We start from the raw sequence: 19204 nt of genomic DNA, 5'->3' as shown, positions 1-19204 counted from the left end.
GCATGAAGCATAAAGGGAGCAGTTAACCCAGAATGGAATCCAAGAAAGACTTATTCAGGAAGATGAAACTGATAAGATACCAGATACATATAAACCTCTTGAAAGATTTAGACAACTAGCTAAAAATTGGGGTTGAATTAATAACAATATAGAACACCAACAAAAACAAAACAGTTATTAACTCTATTTAAAAAGTTGTACAAGAAAGAAAAAGGCAGGGGGAGGTTCTAGAAGAGGGTAAACAGGGTTAAATATATAGTGTTGGAAGGAGAACTGACCCGGGGTGGTTAATACATAATGTGAGCTATAAATGATATATTACAGAATTGTACACCTAAAATCTATGTAACTTACTAACAATTGTCACCCCAGTAAACTTTAATTTAAAAAAAAAGAAAGGAAAAGGCACCATAGTTCGCTGTGTGGCTTATGAAATAGAATTTACATAGTCATAATAAACACTGACTACTGACCAAAATTATGCTTATAACTATATTAAAAGTATGAGAGACAGGAAGGGAAAGAGGGAGGAGGAGAAGAAAGGGAGCTAAATCCTCATATTCCATTATGGGAAGTCTTGATCACTAGAATGATCAAGAAAGGAATATATATGCCTAAAACTGAAAAATCAAGTAGTAATATCAGCATGTTATTACCTAGAGACATGGAAGTAAATACTGAAATATTCAGCAAAAAGAAATTGAAGAGGGAAATGAATAGCGGGAACAGGGAAGTGCTATTTTTTATAATAAAACCTTCAGAACAATTTGCTTTAAATTGCATACATATATAACTTTAGATGCCAAAAAAAGTAAATTCTGTAGTGCACTGCTGTTGGTGGAGTGCTGATAAATTGTTAACAACCAGCTCTCCGAAGGAAAGAATAAATGGCCTGATTTGTAACATTTGCCAGTCTTCATGGTGTAAATTCTCACACTATCACCAATGGTATCAGGGAACACTGAGTTGTGACTAGACGCTAACAATCGGCTCTCCCAAGCAGAACACCCTGGCTCTAGCACACCTACTGATGATAGAAACCTGTCTCGAGTATTTCACTCTTTCATCAAACACTTAAGGACCCACTCTGTGCTGAAGACCGCTGGGCAACTGAAGACATAAAATGCATAAGGTTTAATCTTTCCCCTCAAGGAACTCATAGGCTATATGCAATAAGAAGTTATAAGTGCTGTGGTAGAAATCTGTAAGGTCACAAAGAAAGAAAGAGTCAGGAAAGAATTAATTAAGGAAATGACTCTTGAACTGAATCTAGAAAAATGAGTAGAATCACACAGGCTGGCAGAAGGAATCTTCTAGATATATCAAGAGTATGAAGTGTGAGAGAGCATTATCTTATTTCAGAAACATCTCCTCATTTTGATCTTAGCTTAGATTCACCACTTAAGAAGAGACTTTGCTGACTACCCTATCAGAAATAATCCATCCCAAAACTTGGTTGCATCAACCTGTTTTATTTCCTTTGTAACATTATCACTGTCTGGTCTTACCTATGTACCTGTCCTTTCCAAGTGAAATGTTAGTTTGAGAATGTAAGTACTTTATCTTTCTGTTTCACTGTTATATCCTGAGGGCCTACAGGAACTCAATATGTATTATATGAAAGAATGGTAAACAATTCATAATGACCACAATATGGAATTCAAAGAAGAGACAAGGCTGTAATAGATGGACAAAGGCCAAGTCATGGAGTGTCCCCTAAGGAGTTTAATAGGTAACAATAATTTAAGAGCTTAAAGCAAAGGAATAACGTGATTAAATTCCACATTTTACGAAGATCATTTTAGCTCCAGTGTGGAGGATGCTCTGAAGAGGGTAAACATGGAGGCAGGAAGACTACAGAAATAATCCTAGTTAAAATATACAAAAAGAGGGCTAACTCAGTGGCTCAGGTGGTTGGAGCACCGTACCTAATGCAGAGATCGCTGGTTCGATTCCCACATGCGCCAGGGAGCTGCGCCTTCTACAGCTGAAATTGTGAACAACAGCTCTCTCTGGAGTTGGGCTGCCTAGAGCAGCTGGAGGTTGGCATGAGTGGCTGGCAGCCAGCATGAGTGGTGAGTGGCCAGCAACTATCATGAGTTGCCGCAGGCTGCCGTGTGCTGCCATGAGCGGCCGGTGGCCAGCGTGAGTGGCCAGAGTGAGCTGGCCGGTGGCCAGCTGCTGTGAGCAGCCGACCAAAGAGGAAGGCAGGGAAATGATGAGTTCCATTTGGGACAAGTTGAATTCATGGCAGGCAGCCTTGATGTGCAGGACTGGAGCTCAGGCAAGAAGCCTGTACTTGAAGTACAGATTTGGGAATGGTCGGCATAGAGGTGGTAACTGAAGCCGAGGGAGTAGATAAGATCACCAGGGAGAGTGTGGCATTAACAGAAAAAAAACCAAGACAAAACCTTGGGGAACATTAGTAATTTTAGACATAAGAAAAGGAATCTAAGGAGACTGACTAGAATGATCAAGAAAGGAACATATATAGGGTAAGGAAGAGGCCAGTTGGTAGGTGAAGCCCAGATCTGGTTGGGGAAACAGGGTAGGTGGTGGTGTACTCAATGAGATGAGGAAGGGTGAGGGAGGAGCAAATCTGTGAGGAGACAAGCCCTGTGTAGGGCACATGAGGTTGGAAGTAACCTATAGGACATCCGGGTGTGTAAGAGTAGCTAGCAGCCAATTTGATTAGAGGTTAGGAGAGGTCAGACCCAGAGACCTCTTTCTGAATCACTGTGGCCTTTTTCTAACTTATTTTCCTATCTCCATTTTTCTTTCTCTTCCAAATCCACCCTTCCACTATCTAATCCCTATGCATTAGAGCATGAGCTTTAGAGTCAGACTGCCAGAATGAATCCTGGGTCTGTCCCTTATTAGTCATTTAGCGACTTTACCACTTTGTGCCTGATTTTCTCACTATAAAATGGGGTAAAAACTGAGTTACCTCACAGGATTATTGGGAGTACTAAATGAGTTCATAGACATAAAGCACTTAGAACAGTGCTTGGCACGTAGAGTGTTAGTTGTTATTTTATCATCATCATCATTATCTCATTTCACAGAGGTAGCATGTTGCCAGCATTGTCTTCCTAAAAGATATCTCTGATCATGTCCCAGTTCTATTCAAAAACTTTTGAAAACTCCCCATTACCTTTAGAATAAAGTTTGAACTTCAGGGTTTCTCCTGATCTAGCTCCAACACTGAGTCCTGGAATGTTAGAGTGAGATGGGGCCTGAGACGTCATCCAGCTCAACTCCTGCATTTTTACAGATGAATAAATTGTGGCGTTCCAGACTTTTTTTCTCCTTGCATTCCTGCTACTCCATGCCCCATTCCAGGTTCCTGTGTGAGACTGACAGGTCTCAGCATTCTCTTGCAAACAAGAACTACGATTGTCTTTGTCCATTTGATCACCTACCATGTTTCCCCGAAAATAAGACCTAGCCGGACCATCTACTCTAATGCATCTTTTGGAGCAAAAATTAATATAAGACCTGGTCTTATTTTAATATAATATAAGACTGGATATAATACAATATAATATAATATCATATAATATAATACTGGGTCTAATATAATATAATATAATACCAGGTCTTATATTAATTTTTGCTCCAAAAGACGCATTAGAACTGATTGTCCGGCTAGGTTTTATTTTCGGGGAAACACAGTAATTCCACAGTAGCTTATGAGGCTTTGTAACTTCCACTATGTCATCTTGTCTTAGACCTTCCAGGAAAGACAGTGCCATAACTTTCCCATTTGCTCTAATTAGCAGCCTCTCCCTCCCTCCCTTCCTGTGGGTGAGCAGACAAAGGAGTGGCTCTCTAGCACCTCTCCAAAGTGTTAGTGTCCTGAATTGACATGAAGAGACTTGGTGAGGAAACCAAGGCTCCCTAAGAAACTCCAGCTTGCTTATATGAGAGAAGGTCATAGAAAAGGCCTAGCATGATACCCCAAAGTCAATTGCTGTTTCGGAGGAGGTATAATCTTGGATGGCCTAATAACGTTTCTAGCTGGGGAAACAATAAAGGTTTAGATGGCAGCTACTGCTATTTTCCAACTTAAAAATTGAGGTAAAGCTATAGCCCACATAGGGTTAATGACCAGAAAGGCCGTTAGGGATTACCCAACCCCGCAAATGAGCTCCTGGTGATAAGATCAGACATCCAGAATCCCATATGAACTTTTTCCCTTATTTTCAGGTCATTTAGTTTTAATTACTTACGGTAAATTTGGAAAAGGTAATTAAATTGCAGTCATGTGAGACTTGATTACATCTGGACTGAGTGATAGAATAGGAGCATGAATTTGTCCAGAGGGAGTTTCTCATATACTTGGTTTGCTTGTCTCTGCCAGCAGTGGTGAGCGGCTGGAACTTTCTGGACCTCTGCCCAAAGTCCTCAGGGCTTGAGAGATGCTAACAGGACCACCTTGGGGAAGGTGTAGGCGAGACTGCAGATAAGCCTCCTGCTTGTCTTTCTCATTTTCTACCTCTTCCAGTTGATATGACAGCTGATGCTCAGCCATCCAAAGTCTAGTGGAAACTTCCTTGTCAAGACTTCAGTGTCAGTCCTGTGTTGTGCATCCTTGGCCTCTGGCCTGAGCAACATCTCCTGCATTTCCTCCTAGTCCAAGGTGAATAACCCAAGCCTCACATACAGGCAGGCCACCCTCACATACAGGCAGGCCAGGGAACCAGGTTTTCTCCTAGATTTTCCATGCTTTCTGGAGGCAGCAAGTGCAGCTCTCAGAGCCAAACAAGATAATACTGCTTCTCATTATTACCCTGCGTGTCCTCTTTACCTACACTCAACTGACTGCCCTGCCTACTGGGTCCCTTACTTTTCCACTACGCTTTATACCTGATATTCACTCTGCCTGAATTGCCTCTCTCTAGAGATCTTTACCTGTAGAAATCTTACCCACCTTTCAAGGTCCAATTCATTTTCCAACTCCCATATGCAGCCTTCTTGAATTGTCCTAGCCAGAAATTATTTCCCCCACTTCTGTGTTCCCTGTGTACCCGTAACACTTGACTTATGCTCACGTGACACTTACTCCATCTTTCTTTTTTTCTTCAACTAGACTATAAATTCCTTGAATACAGAAATAGTTTTCATATGCATTTGTGCTTTTTAACTCCGAATACTTTTTGTATACTAGATACCTTATAAGTATTTACTGAATGAAAAATAGAGATTCCTCTTTTTTTTTCTTTTTTTTTCTTAACATTTTATTAGGGAAAGGAAACAGGACTTTATTGGGGAACAGTGTGTACTTCCAGGACTTTTCCAAGTCAAGTTGTTGTCCTTTCAGTCTTAGTTGTGAAGGGCGCAGCTCAGTTCCAGGTTCAGTTGCCGTCATTAGTTGCAGGGGGCACAGCCCACCATCCCTTGCGGGAGTCCAACTGACAACCTTGTGGTTGAGAGCCCGCGCTCCAACCAACTGAGCCATCCCGGAGCTCAGCGACAGCTCAGCTTAAGGTGCCGTGTTCAGTCTTAGTTGTGGGGGGCAGAGCCCACCATCCCTTGCAGGAGTTGAGGAGTTGAACCAGCAGCTTTGTGGTTGAGAGGATGCGCTCCAACCAACTGAGCCATCTGGCCACCCGGGAGCTGAGCGGCAGCTCATTGACTTCATCCTAGTTGTGGAGGGCGCAGCTCACTGGCCCATGTGGGAATCGAACCGGCAGCCCCGTTGCCCAGAGCTCGTGCTCTAACCAACTGAGCCACCCGTCCGCCGGAAAAATTGAGATGCCTGATTTAAACGCCCCTACTGTAATTAGCTGAGTATCTGTCAAGATAGCCCTGTCTACTTCTAGAAAAAAACATGGAGTGAATACTTCACTTCTTAAAACTCACCCAAATGAAAACAAACAACCAAAAAAAGGAAGCTCCACATATTAAAAAACTAAATAACTCACATACCCATACACAGACGAAAGAATATCTGCCCAAAGCAGTGAAATTTAGATCAGATCCAAAGAGAACACAAAGATTCAACCAGCATTAGGAATAGGGGCATGGGTAAATCAAAGCAGAAATGGCAAACACCCCTTTTGCAAAATCTCAAGTCGCATAGAACTGAAAGGATAAAACCATTGAGGCACATAGTAGAGAGAAAGTTAGGTTGGCCTCAGACATTTCTATGATGACATTGAAAGCCAGTAAAACATTTATAAATTTTGGAGGGAAAAAGATTGTGACCTAAGAATCCTATAGCTAGTCAAGTTATGGTTGAAATATAAAATAATTAAAAATACTCCAGGGCTCAGGAGATGTGTCACTCATGAATCTTCTGGAAAACTCTACTTGAATACATTATATAGCCAAGTAAGAACTAAAACAAAATACTGACAACTGGGTAAGTTAAGTGTAAAAGTGAGCTTCCTTAAATATAAATTAGTCTGTGGTAATTAGAGTTGCAAAAGAGCATAACTGTTAAAAGAATTCTGTCCATGTGTTAAAAGAATTCAGTCACACGCTTGAAAACACTAAATTATGAAACTTTGGAAAGATCCCCTGGACCTAAGGAGCTCCTTAGGACTTTTGGTTCATTCCCTACCTTTGTACCATCTGAACTAAACCCATCTTAGATGGAGAATAGCTTAATTCTTTAAGGTCATTACATCTTTACTTTGATTCCCCCCCCCCAAACGCTTCTTTTCCTTAGCCTCTGCTTAGGCAATATAAAGACTTAGATTTCTTAGAAGGGAAACATTTCCCATCACTAAACCTTTATATAGTGAAGGGAGGCACATAGAACTAAAAGGAGGGAATTTTCAGCCTGCGCATTGGAGCTAGTACATTTTAATTAGAGAACCTAAGAGCAAGAGTGACCAGAGACAGGAAGGAAGTGAGATATTTCTTCAACTATTCTATCTCATTACATTGAATTAATATGGATAAATCTCACAGATATGATGTTGAAGGGGAAAAAAGCACGTTGCAGAAGGACCATAGAGAATGATAGCATTTATATAAAATTTTAAAACATGCAAAACAATATCTATATATTGTCTATTAACATATGTAGTAAAAATGCTTAAGAACAATAAGCACCAGAGTCAAATAGTGGTTAGACTTCTGATGAGTGGAAGGAGGGAAATGTGATCAAAGAAAGATGCACAACAGGCCGTATTGTTTGTTTCTTGATCTTTTTGGTGGGTACACAGTTCTTTATAGTCTCTAGACTTTTTTCTATGCCTGAAATATTTCATTAAAATTAATACATGGTTCTTCATCTAGAGTGACAACTGGATGAGGACCCAGGAGTCTCTGGCCCCTGGGCAGATATGGATGACTCAGCCATAATCTTTGCGCTGAAGTGTAGTGAGTTTGCCTAAAGCAGACCTTTAGTCACATGCCTAGAAAAGCTACGTGGATCTCCAGGTCCATACCCTTTTCTCCCCCAAAGTTCGGAGTAAGTTTAGAAAGCCTGCCAACTAATCCCCAGAGAAGAACCTGCCTGTCCTCAGAGTTACTAAGAAGTTTCATGGTTCTTTGTACAATACTACCCAGTCAACAGCTGAGGCAGAAGCCCAGACAGAGAAGAGTCCCTGCTGTGTAGGCTTAGGCACATTGCTTAACCTCTGAGAACCTCAATTTTCTCTGTAAAAATTAGAATAAATACCACCATCCCTACAGGCTTGCCAAAAGGATTAAGTTACATAATGAATGTAAAGTGTTTTGTGTAATGACGCATGAGTTCCCTTTCTTTCTGGACTAAACTGGAGAAAGTCCTAACAGAAGGCAGAAGAGGAACGAGAATTTGGAGGCATTATTGCTTCCCAGGTCAAGGCTTCTTCCTCATGTCATGTGCCACGAAGTGGTGTGGTGTGATGTGATGTGCCTGGCCAAGCAGTGATCTTATTGTAGACCTCTGTGTTTTCTCACGGACTTCTCTCTACTGAAGCATTAATGTTTCCAGGGAAACTTCCCAAGACCTGCAACTTTGCCTAAAATGTAACCCCACCAAGGAGACATGAGGACCAAAACCCCATTAATCTTAACCATCTCTGAGCAGCTTCTTAGAGAACACAGCCAGGCATTAGCACAGGAGAGTCCTTAGTACCAGGCTGAGAGTTAAAACTAGGAAGCAAAAACTATAGTTCTGGCGCTGGGGCCAGTTCTTTTCTTGAGTTATAGGAAGTTACCTCCCCTCCCGCTTTAAGCACTTAGCAAAAAAAGGCAAAGTTATTATTGTGGATTGGCAACCTGGAGAGGGTTTATTGATACAGTAGTATCTGTCCTTTCCCTGTTATGAGCAAACACACACACTTCCAGTAAAATCCTTAATCTTGGAGTTTCTTTCTGGACAAAGGGAAAGCTATATTGACTTGAAATTTTTCCAAAGTACCTCAGCTTGCTAATGGAGGTGACTTGTGACTGCAGCAGTGATAATGGGGAACTGAAGAAACAAATAGCAGAAAAGAGCTTCACATTCACCGAGCATTTTGTGAGGTGTTCATCTCAAAGCTTTCCACAGATCCACTGACCAGAGCCTCAGGAGAGCACCCAGCTTCCCGTCAATCAACCTACTTTTTTCCTTATCACATCTTCAGACTCTACAGTGGTGGTTTATGTGTCTCAGAGGGTGTTACACACAAACTAGATAAGACAAACAATATGGGAGGTTCTGCAGACCTCAATCAGACCTGCTAAACATAAGGAGAACCCAGGCTGTCCATTGCTGTGGAAATCTGGCCTCAGTCATTCCAGCTGCTTCCTTCCGGAAATGCAGAAATGATTCCCACTTACATTCCAGATTCCAAAATAGCCAGTTAGAAGTCTCTAATTATGGCTGCTTGAGTTTCTGTTGGCTCTTTTTTGTCTGCTAACTATGTTTACCCCTTGCCTAGCTCCAGCGCCTGCATTCTCTGGCTCTTAAAACCTTGAGCACGAAGCATCCTCCTAATCCCCCCTTGGAAAAAGAAACGAGAGTTTTCAGTGACAAACTAGTAGCCAATTGTAAGCCTGCTCTGTCCCAGGAGCCTGTGTATCTGAGGCTTTCTATACTTCCTTACTATTCTTTTTGGGAGAATTTTCCCCATCTGACTGGACTGCTTTGCCTAAGGCAGAGGGCAAGTTAGAAAGTTCTGGAAATTCCCTTAATACCCACCCACTGAGTGTATCCTGAGTTTGAGCCAAAAAAACAAACTAATACTGTCTACCCATGTCTACTCCACACCACAGAGGTGCTGTGGTTTTGGCCTCTTGCTGCTTTCTGACAGGCTTTAACCTTCTAGAAGAATAGAGATAAGACACTAGAATGCCATAAAATGCTAGATTTTTTTATTTTAATTTTTTTGCATTTTACTAAAGTTTTGGCATTTGGAAGAATCATTTTTTAATGGCCTGGGCATTGATAGTTTCAGTCCTTGGAATGTCCTCTTCTCCATCCCCTGTGCTTCCTGCGTTGCTTGAGCATTTTTCCTTGTTGGTGTTTTGTTTGTTTTGTTTTGTTTTGTTTTGTTTTGTTTTGTTTTGTTTTGTTTTGTTTAAATGGCTGCTCACACCCTTCCGACTCACCACCTCCCTTCCAGCTGCCCCTCACTGTAATTTAAAAGTACTGAATATTCCCTTGTTAGGATAGTGCTCCTTCCACAGGCCATCTCAGCTGAGAAAAGCAGTTTGGCAGTTCCAGGCTTCCTCCAGTCTTTCCTCCCCTTAATTTCTTTGTATGGCTTTATGGTCAAATGTATGGATTCTGGAGGTAGGCAGACCAAGATCTGAATCTGCTATTTGGCAGTTGTGTGGTTTGGGGTAAATGGTTTAACTTCTCTAAATCTGTTCTTATTATTTTTACTGCATCAGAGGTAAAAATGATACTCCCACAATCATCTAGGAAGCTTCTTTTTCTAATTTAAATACATAAGGCCCCCCCACCCCAGATCTACCAAAAGGATTGGTGGGGGCCAGTACATTGAGAGAGTTGTTTTTCACACTGCCCAGGTGATTTTTCTGATGAAATAGCTAGATTTGTAAGTCACTCCTATAATGTACATAGAGTATTTGGCACAGTACCTGGCATAGAGTAGGTATGTAATAAATGCTACAATAAATGCTAGTGAAGATTTTCAAATAACCTTTTCTCCCACCCACCAGCCTTCAGGAGCTATAAAGATGCTCTTTAAACACATTTAAATGCTAAGAACCAGCACTGATACTCTTAAGAGTGTGGCTTTAGAATCTAGAGTAGTCTTTCATGTGGTATGGAGCTAGTTTAAAAAGTTTCCTTTTTTTCCTGAATGAATATGGTTTTGATTAACCTGAGTCTGTAGTGCGAACTGTGGGGCACCCATTATTTCCACAGCTGATCTCCTAGGAAGATTCGTGAGATCTGAACCTGAAATGAAATTTGGTAAATGGTCCCAGATGAGAGTCAGGAGGGATGGGTCAGCCCAGGGACCAGCTCCAGCTTCCATCCCCAGACCAAAGGAGGAGAGATTGGATGGAGTTTAGGTCAGGGGTGCCTAAAGAACTGAAATCAAAGTGTCTGCTCTATTCAGGCTTCGGGGGAAGATCATTGTGAGCATATCCAAACTCTGGACTTCTCTAAAGCCAGGTCCTGCCGTGGCCCAGCTGAGCCATTCTGTCTTCTAATGATAACTTCAGGCGTGTAGCCATTAACTGGGCTGACCGGCTATTCCCAGCCTATGGAAGAGCCCAAACCCCCAGCCCACAGTGGTGAGGACAGAGACGAGAGCTGTGGGCACTCCCTAACTTAAGCTACTGTGTTACAGAAGCAACATCCAGGGCAGCGTCATCTGCAACAATGCTGTGATCGAGAAGGGAGCAGACATCAAGGACTGCCTAATTGGAAATGGCCAGAGGATTGAAGCCAAAGGTAAACCAAAATCCAATCACAGATGCCATTTTTTTACCTATCGCACTAGCACAGAACATGCTCAGTGCTGGTGAGGACTGGAAAACAAGCACATGTATACACTGCAAGCAAGACCATAAACTAATAAAGCTGTCCTTGTAGGGGGATTGACATCATTGACAAATTTTTAAACTTTGACTTAACAGTTCCATTTTTAGGAATTTATCTTACAGATAAGCTCATAGATGTATGCAGCCTTACTATCAAAAAATCTAAAACACACCAAAAAGATCTTATGGCCCTGATTGGCACCAGTACTTTTCGAGGACTCTTGGACATGAGAGAGAAGGGCCATTAAACCAACAAAGGCTCTGCAATTAGCTCTGGCTTCCTGAAGTCCTTGAGCACCTCCCCTGACCTGTTTAAGGGAGGTCGTCCCATAGAGTCCTGGCCTGGAAGAAAGTTAGTGGCTTCTTCAGAAGCCATTCACTCAGAGGTGGTCATTTTCGACCACCTAGAGATGATGCTATTAGCTATGCTGTTAGCTCACTCTGCTCTGTAGGTGCAGAAAGACTATATAGTGCTTGAGAGACACACAAATACCAGTTTCCCTGTTAGGCTGGGCAAATTTAAATGGTCCTTAATTTGGCTGGATGTTTTTAGCCAAAAAATAGGTAAAGCTCAGGATTAATAAGAACGGCTAATTCCTTTTAAGCATATTCCTAAACCTAAAATAGGGTGCGGTAGGGGAGTTACTGAAGGAAAGAGCCCTACCAATTCTGAACTAATAGAAGCCATATTATTTTCCTTCTCCCCAAAGGCCTTCTTCAGTGTTTTTCTCCTTCCCCTTTTTTAAGTTGAATACCTCCCTTTTGAGCTTTAGACTCAAACGGACCTGGGTTCAGATCTCAGATGTGCAACTCACTGGATATGCACCAGGTTCAGTTGTTAAATTCTAGTCCTCAGATTTTTAAAACTAGAAAAACAGAGACAATAGTACGTATCTTGGAGGATTGTCATGAGAATTAAATACAACTAAATGTGAGGAGTACACACATACCGAGGGACTTCGAGCTCCACTCACACACCGCGCCGTTGTACCTCCCCCCGCCTTTGCACATGCCCCCTCTCTCTCAGGGATCCCTTTCACGAAGACTGCCCAGATGGTTTCTTTTCTGTACACCCTTCCCTGACTCTTCCCATGACTCCCTACAGCCAAACTGAGCATTCCTCCCCTCCTCGGCACCCCTGAACTTTGTCAACACCTTTATTAAAGTCCATTCACAAGTTAAGGCAGTTATCTGTAAATGTGCCTTCTCTGCTAGACTGAGATCCTCAAGGGGAAGGACTGCTTATTCCAATATGTACCCCTAGCTCTCAGAGCAGGTCCTGGTTTATAGTAGATGCTGGGGAGTGGGGTGGGGGTAGGAGACAGGTGAATGAATTTTGGACCCATAAAGCATATTTTTAGGGATTTTATGGCAGAAAGTTAGGGTTCCAAGAAAGGCATGTGTGAGATGGTCACAATTATCATGAGATCTCTCCTTGCTTTTTTTCTAAACTTATGCTAATAAAAGAACCACATGCAACACTGATAACTGAACTGGGAGATGTGGCCAGTTCTTCCCCCTCATTTCTCCACTTGAGTCTAGATGCAGCTCTCCTCCTCACTGCCTGCCTTCTCCCATTCCAAGCACTTTCTTTCTCTACATGTGAGAATTGTCATTTCTGGGAAGCCTGGCAGCAGCACCCTAACTATTGGTACTTTCTGCTGTGATCACATGCAAACTGAGGGTATGCGCCGAGGTGAGAGGGCTGAGACACCAGCCGAAATACCAGCACAGGAGGCATGGATGGTACGGCCCTCCCGGAATGCCGTTAGCTTACAACTGTTGTTTACAGCTTTAAAATGTTCTCACATACACTGTCTTATTGGATTTTCATAAAAGCCCTCCAACACAGGGATTCATTATTGACCCATTTGGTGAAGTAGAAACTGAGACTTTGAAAAGTTGAAATTTACTCAAGGTACATAGCTAGTAGATGACAAAACTGAGTTTGCAGCCAGAATTATTGCCAAACAGCCTTTAAAAAGACGAAAGGAAGAAGTCACTCTGGGTTGCCCAGCAGAATTTGATCGGTGATACCCCTTTTGTCCGTTTAGTTCATCTTTCCCAGACCAATAGGCCTCTGTATCCCAGCTCTTACTGATCCTCAGGAACCTCAGGTCTGAGCTCTTTCCTCTTGTTCAACATACCAGCTCACCCAGGCCTCCCCATGAGTTGCAGAGAAACTTATTTCTTGAGCAGCTGGAGCCGGTTGGTATTTTCTTAAAAATAGGATTCAGAATCCCCAGCCTTTTCTCTGACTCCATGGAAGGCCTTGGAAGGATTCCCCAGTTTCAAAAGCAGCTGTTCAGCTGGTCTGTAGAGCTGCTTTCTTATCCTGTCCCCTCCCCTGTCTCATTGTATTTCTCTGTCCTTTGTTCTCTTCTGTTTGGGTTTGTGGCCCCACACAATGTTTCTTCCACCTCCTTCCTGTCTCTTTGTCTCTGTAAATTATCTCCTGCTCAACAAAAAGTAAAAACATCCCCCAGTGCTTTCTTCTTTCAGTCCCTCTTGGAACCAGGAGCTGCTTCCTTTTGTTGTTTTTAAAAGAGTTTAGAGTCTAGGCATATTTGAATGCGTGAACTCCGTTTGCCACCACCCTAGAGGTCCCTCATTTCTTGTGTGCTGGAACCTGGAACTTCATGGTTTCTGCTGCTTCTCCTCCCCATTTCCAACAAAGTAGTGCTGCTCCTTCCTTTTACTTTGCAAGGACGCCTTTTCATTCTATGTGCAGAATGCATGAATGGCAACTGCATGCCACATACTGAGAGTTTGAGGCATGGCACCTCCCATCAGGGAACACAGGGCTGGGCTAGCCAAACCCTTAGGATGTCGTGGGCTTCATTGTCTCCTGGGCTTTCTGGCTCTAACACTATGTGCCCACTTCTTCGCAAGGAGAACCCCAACACTTTCTGCTCTGTCCTCTATGCTGAGGGACCAGTGCATCCAAGACAGTAGCAGTGCCTTCCTGACACAGGTACACCTGCCCAGTCACCTGTTCCCACTGTCACTTTCTTTGAGGCTGAGCCATATGGAGAAAGCAAATTCCTAGCCATTGGTGCAGCAGTCAAGACCTGTTACTATGGAGGATCCAGACAAACATCAACACCTCCAGGTCCTCACAAGCAAAGAGCTCAGCAGATGGCTAAGTCCCCAGTCTTCCTCACATGGAGGGATTCCAGGGGAAAACATTCATCCTCAAACGCTGTCCCCTCTCCAAATTCCAATCATTTGCATACCACAGAGTCTTTTACCCCAAAAATGTGACACGTAAAACCCAGTGTAGGCCTCGCTGCCCTTTTCTAGCACTACCAGGAGAACAAGCCATTTTCTAACAATTCTGGCTTTTCTCGCAGCACCCCAGCAAGCTCAGTTAATGAGAGTATCTCTGGCAAAAATCCCTGTAGCCAAGTTTGACCTCCTGCTCAAGCCAGTAGAAAAGCCGTAGCCAACAGACTCAAAACCTGAGAGACTCTCATTGTGATGGAGGAATATTTTCCTGTGATTCCCCAAATGATGTAGATGATGTTGGATCTGCCAGCAGTTTCTGGGTGTAGGCCGGAATTGTGTCTCGTGAGACTGAAGAATGGAAACACGGACCCAGGAGAGGCAAAGAGTTTTAAAAAGAGGATAGTTTACTGAAAGCAAAGAGTCAGAGCTCCCAAGCGGGAGGGGGTCCCGAATGGGGGTGGCCCCGTGACTGAGGCAAAAGCTTTTTTATACCTTCCCTTGCCTATTTGGGGAAGGGGAGCTGTTTGAAGAAGGGAACTGGAGCCTTCTAATGAAATTCATTTACCAGGTTTGTTCTGCTTGCCCATCCTAAAGGAATTAGCAAAGTAATCCTCTCTTATCTATCAGATCTGCTCCGTCTGTCAGGCCAAAAAGAATTTTATGATTCACCTCAATGCCTTGTTACATTATGTCCTGGAACGAAGGAATGATTTCAAAACCTGGAGTTTTAGGATATGGCTCTCTTTGTTTATTCCACCAAGGACCTCCCTGTCTACCTAGGGACATGCTAGCTAACCTGTATCAATTGGATACTTCTGGGTCTCTTATGACTGTCAGTGAGAGAACTTGGATCTCTTCCCTGTGACCACAGTGATCAGTCCTTTGGCCATGAAAGTAGACCTGATGGCTGCATAGGTCAAGTCCTGGCCAGCAGGACTCCTTCCCAGCTTCCCATCAGTGCAGCTTTTCATATGTGACTTGTCATTCCCTCTGTCCCATTGGTTTTTCCCCCACGTACCATCCTCCCTTGTACTCTTCCTTTTAAGATCTTTCCCAACCTGACTCCAGCCCAGAACTTTTCCAGCATGTTTATTGGAATCTGCTTCCAACCCTGGCCAAACAGAAATAGTACTGCTTGTTCTCCTGTAGGTTTCCACTACCTTACTGAATTTCCCTGAAAATACATCTACCTCCCAAAATGCCACATATCGTCTCTCTCCCCTTAATCCCAGTGAGTCTTCTCCCACCCCTAGGCCAAGAGCAGATCAGAAGGCAGAGAGGACAGTAGGGAGGGCAGGCTAGAGAAGCCTCAGGTTGTTTATTTGGAATCTGGCAGAGCAGAAAAAAGCATTGTCTGCCCCAGCCAGACTCCTCATTAGCCCCTCTGGTCTGGAGTACTGAGGGCCAAGAAGAATGTTAGTTGGAACTGGGACTGTCTTCAGCCCAGTGACCCTGGAAACTAGGAAGAGACTGGCTGAAGGAGAGCAAGTGTCAGAGTCTGTCTAGATAAGAGTGTTAAGGCTGACTCCAGGCTGTAGAGGGATAGAGTTAAGAGCTTTTGGAGGTGACCTGGGAAGCTAGCCAGGGAAGCATCTCCTTTGTTCTTTTCTGGTCAATGTTATCTCACGGGTGGAGCCTGATTGACAGTCACAGTCCAGGACCAGCGCCAGCCCTAGGGAATTTGGCAGCCTAAGCACTATCTGGGCTTCCTCCCCATTCCTCTCCCTGAAGGAAGCAGATGGCGTTGAAGTATAAAAAGGAGCATCTCCTGGGGCAGGAGTGTAGGTGCAGCCCCATTCAGTAACTTCTGTTTAATACTTATCAGAGCACTATGCTGAGCTCTTTACATCACTTATCTTACTGAACCGTTGTGAGGAAATGAAAGCCCAAAGAAATGAAAGCCCAAAGACGTGAAACAATTTTCTCAAAGTCAAATTAGAATTTAAGTCTTTATGACTCAGATGCTCTTTCTTTTCCTGCATTGTCACTCTTCTTTCCTATCCTTTTCTTCTCATGAAATTGCCTCTGTCCAATGCAGTGCCATAACAGAAGTTTTGTGAAAGGCCTACATCTCGGTTTCACTTTCCACTGGAGAACGTTAGAGAAATAGGCCTGAGGATGCCCTGGATCCCCAAGCCTCTTTGTTCTTATGCAGCAGACGTGTCAGTTTTGTTCTCTTTGACAAAAAGATTGGAGGCCTTCTCTTCTATCCGTGCTTCCTACGTTGTACTCGCACATAACCCTCAAAACACACACACGTTCAGTAGGTACAGCCTACTATATTCTAGGCTCCAGTGTGGTAGGTGTGTAAGGATGAATAAAACTTGCCTCTTGCTGTCCAGCTGCTCACAGTCTATTATAAAGAGACAAACAAGTAAAGAAAATAAGTGTTTCCCCGGAAATAAGACCGGGTCTTATATTCATTTTTGCTCCATAAAACACATTAGGACTTATGCTCAGGGGATGTCATCCTGAAAAATCATGCTAGGGCTTATTTTCCGGTTAGGTCTTATTTTCGGGGAAACACGGTAGAAGACTAACTCTTCTATCTCCTATATCTGCCCCATGTCGCTAAGCAAGAGGTAGACAGAATGCCCCTGGTTCCCCCTAGCCCACACCACAGGTTCCCTGCCTCCTTTCTATAGCTCTCATTCCTTGAAAGCTAACCCTCTTCTTAGTTTTCACCACATTATTGATCAGCTTCCAGGTCACTCCCTGAATATACTGAGGGTTCACAGTATTCCTCTTTCTTCCCTCTTTTTTCCAAACATCTTGGACAACCTAAACATATTCATCAGTGAACCATCCAACCCGTCCGCTTCATAATTTCCTGAACGTCTCTATTCTACCAACCTTCACCTCCTTTCAACTTTAGTTCTCCGCTTACATAACCATTCCCTACCCTTGTCGTTACCCAAAATCTCTGAAATCTTTCATGTGCCAGTAGCTATGCTAGACACGGCTATGATCATAAATACACTTCCCCTGCCTTCAAGAGTCTTACAGTGAAGTAGAGGAGAATGATATAATGAGGTAGAGATAGACATATGTATTAGGTAGAGTGTTTTCACAAAGCAGACAATGGACAGTTCAGAGGGGAAGGCATCACATAGTGGAGCTGCTTAATCAGGACATTTAGGGTAAGAGTGTGATGGGGGAGAAAGGCATGTGGGAATAGCGTGTGCTGAGGTCTAGAGCTATAAAATAGTACAACTTATAGGTACAAATGGTGAATGGTGGAAGCTGAAGCTGAAGAGGTAGGCAAGGGTCAGGTCGTGGAGGGTCTTATGGGTTTGGACTTCACGAAAATAATAAAGGCCACTATTTATCAAGCACTCAGTAATTCTTTAGCTCATTGAATCCTCACAATAACTCTATACAGTTGGTGGTATTATTTCCATATTACATATGAGGCATCTCCCTTTTTCCTTTGGATATCTCCATGTAACCAGTTAGTCTCGTTTTTTCTCATTCTTCCATTCCCTATCCTCTGCCCACACCACAGTATTTCATGTTCTCCTTTCATACATCTTTATGTTTTTGTTCATGTTATTCTAAAAGCCTAGAATGCCTTCCCTTTGATACACTGCCTTTAAAAACTCTATTCATCCTTTAAGGCCTAGTTCCAGTTCCCCTGCTATGTGAAGTCTCCCTGAAAGCCAGGTGTGTAGAGCCAGTCCTCTCCTGTTGTGTGGGAAGATGCTGTCTTTCCTAGAGTCCCTTTGGCAAGTTGTATTCTCAAGAGCAGAGCCACATAGAAAAGGAATAAATGTTTGTGAACACAGAATTAGAGATAATTGGGTTTGAAATGGCATCTTTTGCTGATAGTTCTCAAACAACCTTTCCCTTTTCTTTTGTAGCCAAACGAGTGAACGAGGTGATCGTGGGGAATGACCAGCTCATGGAGATCTGAGTTCTGAGCAAGTCATACACCTTCCTCCTGGCCCCCAGAACTACAGATGTTGTCTGGCCCACCTGTTTGACTCTGTATTTATTTCCCAATAAAAAAGGGCTCCCGAAGGCATGCTGGAGATTTATGGAGTAGTGCCAGGCTCCACATCAGGGGCTCGGTGTGTGTTCATGAGTTATGTGGTAAAGACCATCCAGAGCCAGTCTGTAGAACGAGACAGGACACAGAGGCCTAGCTCTCGTGTACCGAGGTGACTAGGCAGGGGCAGCAGCTCTCCAGTGGTAAAGCTCCTAGGTGGCCTGCTTTACAACTGGCTGGCCCAGCCTGGTCCATAAAAGCATCTCCCACCTGCAAAGGTCTGGAAGTACTTCAGTCCCTGACACTAACAATCTGGTGGGTCTAGCTGCTGCCAGTACCACCTCTGCACATGATGCTTCCTCTACAGCTGCCGATTTGGGCCTGGCCCCTGAGCCTCAGCCCAGGACTTACTACTCTGCTCCCATACCTACCACACAGATTCCCAGCCCTTGCCACCACCTACCCCTAGCCTCACCCCCTAACTCCTGCCATTCACTCCCTATCCTTCCAGTCTCTAGCCAGTTTCTCCAGCTCAACTATTGTCCCTTGGAGACTCTTAAAGCAAGCAGAGGTAGCCCCTGCCTAGCCAGCAAGCCTGTCCCTACCAGTTTTCATGGAGGCAAAAGCAATAAAAGCCATGGTCTGAGAAGCCTGACCTCTTCCCCCCTCCCCTTAATGAGGTCTATCCAACCTGGTAAGGAAGAATCAGGACACTATATCATGGTTTGAAATTCTTTCTGACTCTTCTCCAGGACTCCTCTGTGTCCTAATTATACAGACTCTCCTGCTTCAGATAATTGAGAAATGAAATTTCCATACTCACAAGTGTTCTGGAGTCCTAGCCACCTTGCCTTCACCACCCCCATTCCCAAACACAGGTCAGCTCTACTCTTGCCTCTCCCTTCACTCTACTTTTACAACCTGCAGGTGTTTGGGGGAAGATAAAAGTGGTTCCTGGGGTGAGATTTCACCTCCTAGAATTAAGTAAGTAAAGGTTTCTCTTGATGTGCTCTCTGTGGGTGGCAGTAATTATAAAAAATAATTTGA

The 19204-nt window shown here is 43.5% G+C and overlaps 1 protein-coding gene across 2 annotated transcripts in view; it reads left to right on the top strand.

The window, feature by feature from the left end:
* The window catches only part of EIF2B3 (eukaryotic translation initiation factor 2B subunit gamma), a 112107-nt gene extending 93918 nt beyond the window's left edge, over positions 1-18189 (top strand). For both annotated transcript variants that reach the window (XM_019716551.3, XM_019716550.3), the window contains 2 exons: positions 10749-10852; positions 18030-18189. In XM_019716551.3, coding sequence (XP_019572110.1) covers positions 10749-10852; positions 18030-18082 — 157 coding nt within the window. In that variant the 3' untranslated portion in view covers positions 18083-18189. The remainder of the gene's footprint in view (positions 1-10748; positions 10853-18029) is intronic.
* The last annotated feature ends 1015 nt before the right edge of the window (positions 18190-19204 follow it).

The sequence above is a fragment of the Rhinolophus sinicus genome, chromosome 14 (genome assembly GCF_057876585.1).
Source record: "Rhinolophus sinicus isolate RSI-liver-muscle chromosome 14, RSI-T2T, whole genome shotgun sequence".
Lineage (NCBI taxonomy): Eukaryota > Metazoa > Chordata > Mammalia > Chiroptera > Rhinolophidae > Rhinolophus > Rhinolophus sinicus.
The sequence above is the reverse complement of the archived record's forward strand: the minus strand, read 5'-3'. Positions and strand labels throughout refer to the sequence as shown.